The 4,789-nt window shown below is 37.4% G+C and overlaps 1 protein-coding gene across 1 annotated transcript in view; it reads left to right on the forward strand.

Moving 5' to 3' along the window:
- The first annotated feature begins 1,856 nt into the window (after positions 1 to 1,856).
- CLDN10 (claudin 10) overlaps positions 1,857 to 4,789 on the forward strand; it is a 15,232-nt gene continuing 12,299 nt past the window's right edge. Inside the window, exon 1 of the mRNA XM_072411136.1 lies at positions 1,857 to 2,164. Coding sequence (XP_072267237.1) covers positions 1,951 to 2,164 — 214 coding nt within the window. The 5' untranslated portion in view covers positions 1,857 to 1,950. The remainder of the gene's footprint in view (positions 2,165 to 4,789) is intronic.

Raw genomic sequence — 4,789 nt, forward strand, 5'->3', positions numbered from 1 at the left:
GATCGACGCTGGACAGAACGGATCATCGCAGCGGGGACCAGGTAAGTGATTGGGATTTAGACAGTGAGAAAAGTTCGGGTTTATCGATTTTTGCAAAATCGATAAATCTGAACCAAGGTCGGGTTTACTGGCCAGGTGGTTAAAGTCCATTTCTCTCTTGTCTAAAGTCACAACCTCACCCAGAGAACGAGGGCAAACTTTAAGTCTGTCTCTAGATGTATGAGGTAGGAAGGAAAATGGCAAGAGAGGTAGTAAGCTAGACCAACTCCCAAGGGAACAGGGGACCCAAATACATTCCTGACAGAGGTTTTTTTTTAATCTCATTGTAAATATGATATTACAATATTGGCATACCATCATAGCTGATATTAGGATGTTTCAGTCATTGTTTTTGCCTACGCAAAAGTCCTATAGCTTTATAAATCTTAAAGAGTTGTATAGCTCAGGAGATATTTAGTTCTATCTTGGTAAACTAAGATAAAAAAAATAACAAAAAAAATATTTTTAAGCCTGTTAAGTTTTAATGATTAAATAGTTCTTTTATATATATCAATCTGATTTATCTTTATACAACACACTTCAACCATGCCTGTTCCAGGTTACATCTTTCCACACCAGGAACCAAAGCTGAAGGAGTATCCATTCTATGACTGAAAAGTAAATTAATTGCCCACGTGGCTTTTTATTCTAGTCCTCTGCAAAAGGAGAAAATACTGAACAAATATATCAAACCATACATTTTCCTTGCAACACACAATAGCTAAAAAATTACACATATGTACACATATGCATGAAGAATATAAAAAAACATATAAATCAAACACACGGGCAAGCCATTGTTGTGGTCACCACCCAGTGGACCCAATAATTCCCCTATGGTTTAAACATCTAGGTACATACAGTACATTAGGCCTTGTTTGGTCCTAATTTGCTCATTTAATCTTTTCCAGTGAATGCAGTATCTATTCTTTTTAACCCATAACAACTATAGAAAGGTGGTGAGGGACCATGGAAGTAGATACCCAAATGTTTACCAAACTCTCTTCTATTCAACACCCTACAGCATCTATACACTGAATTTATTAACAAATATAATTTGTCAGGGTTTATGCTGGCTAAGTGGTGATTTTCGTAATATGAAAATGTGTATTTTCTCCAAATTGTTTAGATATATCTGACTACTGTTAGGAATTTTACAGATCCATATAATGGAGTAACAAAACAGCTACAACTGTGTATTGATCCCCCCAAATGAAGAATTTAACAAACCAGTTATATAAGAATGTCATAGTTTTCTATCACAGGGCTCAAGTACAGGTATGCCTGCTATGGTATTGGCATGGTCTGATTACAGGTTACCACTGATTTGTCCTTATAGCTCTGGAGTTCATTTTTCTATATGAAAAGTAGTTTAGCATGCCTTATCTATCTGCAGGGGAGGCGATCACTTGTTACAATCCAGATCATCTGTGCCCTTTAATGGACCACCATGGTTGAGAACTCTGTCAACGAACAATTAATCATTATTTTGGATTTTGCTCTGCAGGCGGTCCTAGCTTTAATATTAATATAATGGAATACAAATTCCTAATGTTAAAGCCACAAAAAATAATAAACAAAAAATATTATATGAAACGAATAAATTTACAGTCCAAAACCCAACTGATCGTATTATTTTATAATCAACCTAAATATAATATAGGTTAAGTCATTTTCAAACGTTTAATAATGTTAATCTGTATATCCCGGTGTAACATCCCCCACTGAGGATGTACTTTGTTCTTCTGCATGGCTGGTTACCTCCAGAAAAAAATGACTATGTTTTACAAGCTTCTGATGTTTTTGTAGCAGGTGTAATGTGAACAGGTTCCTCATAATGCGGAGCACCTTATCTTTTGTTCGTTATTTTGTGCAATAATTCTTATGTGATGCCACATAGAATAGGTTAATATGACTGGAATGCAAATTTTTGCTTTAATTTTTTGTATTGCTGGCACTGGGGCTGTAATTGGGGCAATTGTGTCTAATGAATGGAAAGTGACTAGCAGAGCCAGTTCTGTCATTACAGCCACTTGGGTTTTTCAGGGGTTGTGGATGAACTGTGCAGGGAATGCCCTCGGTTCATACCACTGTCGCCCCCATCTAACCATCTTCCGGGTAGAAGGTAAGCAGAAAATGATACTTTTTATTTATTTCTTTTTGGCTAACATTATCCTTGGTACATGTACTAATTTGTTTGTAATTTCATGTTAATTCTAGGGAACAAAACAAATATGTGATATATGTAGCATAATTAAAGAAATCAAAGTTAACAATTTTTATTTAGATTTATAAGCTAAGCCTTTCCTTTTGTATAGTGGCTCTGTATTGAAAATTTGTGTAGCGCTGAGAACTCTCCATGTTGTTCTGTGTCTTGAAAGTAAAAAAAAAAAAAAAAAACTTCAGTGCATTTAAAGTGCATGCTGTGTTATACCATTGCATTATAATGGTAGCCTACATACACAAGTTATAATGTACTGGGTACTAGAAGTCTTGGTTAAAAACTATTGAATGTGCATATTCTTGTATATAGATTTTTTATATTTATTATTTTACTGTGTTTTATTTGTATGTGAAATGCACACAATAAATTGTGTTAGGCTACATACACACGTACAATGATTGTCGTTAGAAACGAACAGTTAACAACCAATATTCGATAATCGTTAACAAAAAAGTGCACAACGTCAGGCCAACGACGACAATGAATAAGGAATGTCGCTGAAACTGAACGACAGTCCTGGTGGATTCATTTGGGCAATGATCGTTTGCTATCTATTGTGTGTACAGTCGTTCAGTGATCGTGGATGGTTCTGCGGTACACTTTCTCCTGTACATGTCACTTCCTGCATCATTCAAACGATCGTATCTAGCGTGTGTACATTATTAGTGGTTCATATTTGAAGCATGTACAGAGTTGTGCACTATTTGATCATTCCAAATAATCGTGAATAATCATTATTCGGTCGTTAGTCATTCTTTTTCTAACGACAATTATTGCATGTGTGTACCTAGCCTTACTGATTTTCAAAATATATATTTTGCTACAAATGAAGAAATATTATATTACTACTCTAAAAACTTTTTATTAGCCTTCCCCATAAGATTTTAAGTAAAAAATAAAAGTAGTACTTTGTATGTATGTATGTATGTATGTATGTATGTATAGAGTAATATAGTAATCACTACTGATTTGCAGCTGTAGCTTGGATTCCTGGCTTGCAGAAACAAGATCCCTCCTAGCTAAAATTATGACTTGCTTAAGTTAAAAAAAATATATAAAAATCACCCCACATCCTTCCTTAAAACAAAAAGATAAAGAAACAATATTAGTTAACATTTCACACCCCACAGCAATACAGGGTTCTAATATTGAGTACATTGCTCACAAACTAACCTTACAAAAGTTAAAAACGGCATACACTCTTCTGGCCTATTATTTAGATGATACCCTTCTATTTCATCCACCCCCTTTTCCTTACTTCATATCTCTTTACTCTCTCTGCACTTTTGATTACTGTAGTCCAGGCATGTCAAAAGTCTGGCCCGGGAGCTAATTCTGGCCCGTGTTCAGATTTCCACCGGCACGCAGCCTTTGTCATAAAGTCAATAATATGCGTCCCGCCAGCACTGTTGACCACAGTATAAAATACACGCGTACAAAAGAGCTATTTTATATTTCATTAGAGTTGATCAACCGCTCTGCAATTATTGGCCCCCTACTCGGCAGGACAGGATTCCCCATGAGTGTAGAGGGAATCCCCTACAATATAGTGGGTGTGTGCTGTTCGGGACCCACACGGACCATGCCCTTTCTGATTCCAAGAATGTGTTCTGCATGGAGCCCGCACTGACACAGGACTCTGTGGGCAGGAAATCCCTCACGTCACCCTGGTGGGCGTGTGCTGTGCGGGACCCACGCAGACCACGCCCACACTAACCCTGAGAACTGCTGAATGGTTGGCCCCCACACATTTTCACCTCACCAAATCTGGCCCTCTTTGCAAAATGTTTGGACACCCCTGCTATAGTCTATTCAGTGCAATAACATTAGATTGGAGAATAGACAGGATCACAGGCTACAAGGCTATCAAACATCAACTCTACAGCTGAATTGAATCTAAAGTGAATTGAAAAAAAAAAATTAATAAGCATAAGTAACAGTATACGAATCTCTAATTACCCATTGCCAAGGTGTCATTGAATATTCCATTGAAAAAATTCATTTTTTTCTATGTTTCTTGATTTTTCCATTTTTTGCAGAGGAAATCGAACAATAGGAAAGAATTTTTTTTGGTTTATATATTTGTAACAGTCATTCGTCCTTCTCCTCAGGCACGTTGTCTTGATGTCACCTTTGACTCGGCCCTCTCATTTACCCCCCATATTCAGAACATTTCCAGGTCCTGTAACTTTGACCTACGCAACATCTCTAAAATCTGCCCCTACCTGTCCCCAGAGACCACCAAACTCCTTGTACACGCTCTTATCATCTCTCGTCTGGACTACTGTAACATCCTCCTCCCTGGTATTCCACTAACCCGACTCTCTCCTCTACAATCTATCATGAATGCTGCAGCCAGACTCATCCATCCTTCCCTCCGCTTCTCTTCCACCGGATCTCTTTGTAGTTCAATTCTATTTTACCTGAGAATCAAGCTCCTGTGCTTTGCCTTTAATTCCCTCCACAGTTCTTGTCCCACTTACATTTCTGACCTGACAGAAAAATACTCCCCTAGCTGCTCTCTTC

Source organism: Pyxicephalus adspersus, chromosome 1 (assembly GCF_032062135.1).
Source record: "Pyxicephalus adspersus chromosome 1, UCB_Pads_2.0, whole genome shotgun sequence".
Lineage (NCBI taxonomy): Eukaryota > Metazoa > Chordata > Amphibia > Anura > Pyxicephalidae > Pyxicephalus > Pyxicephalus adspersus.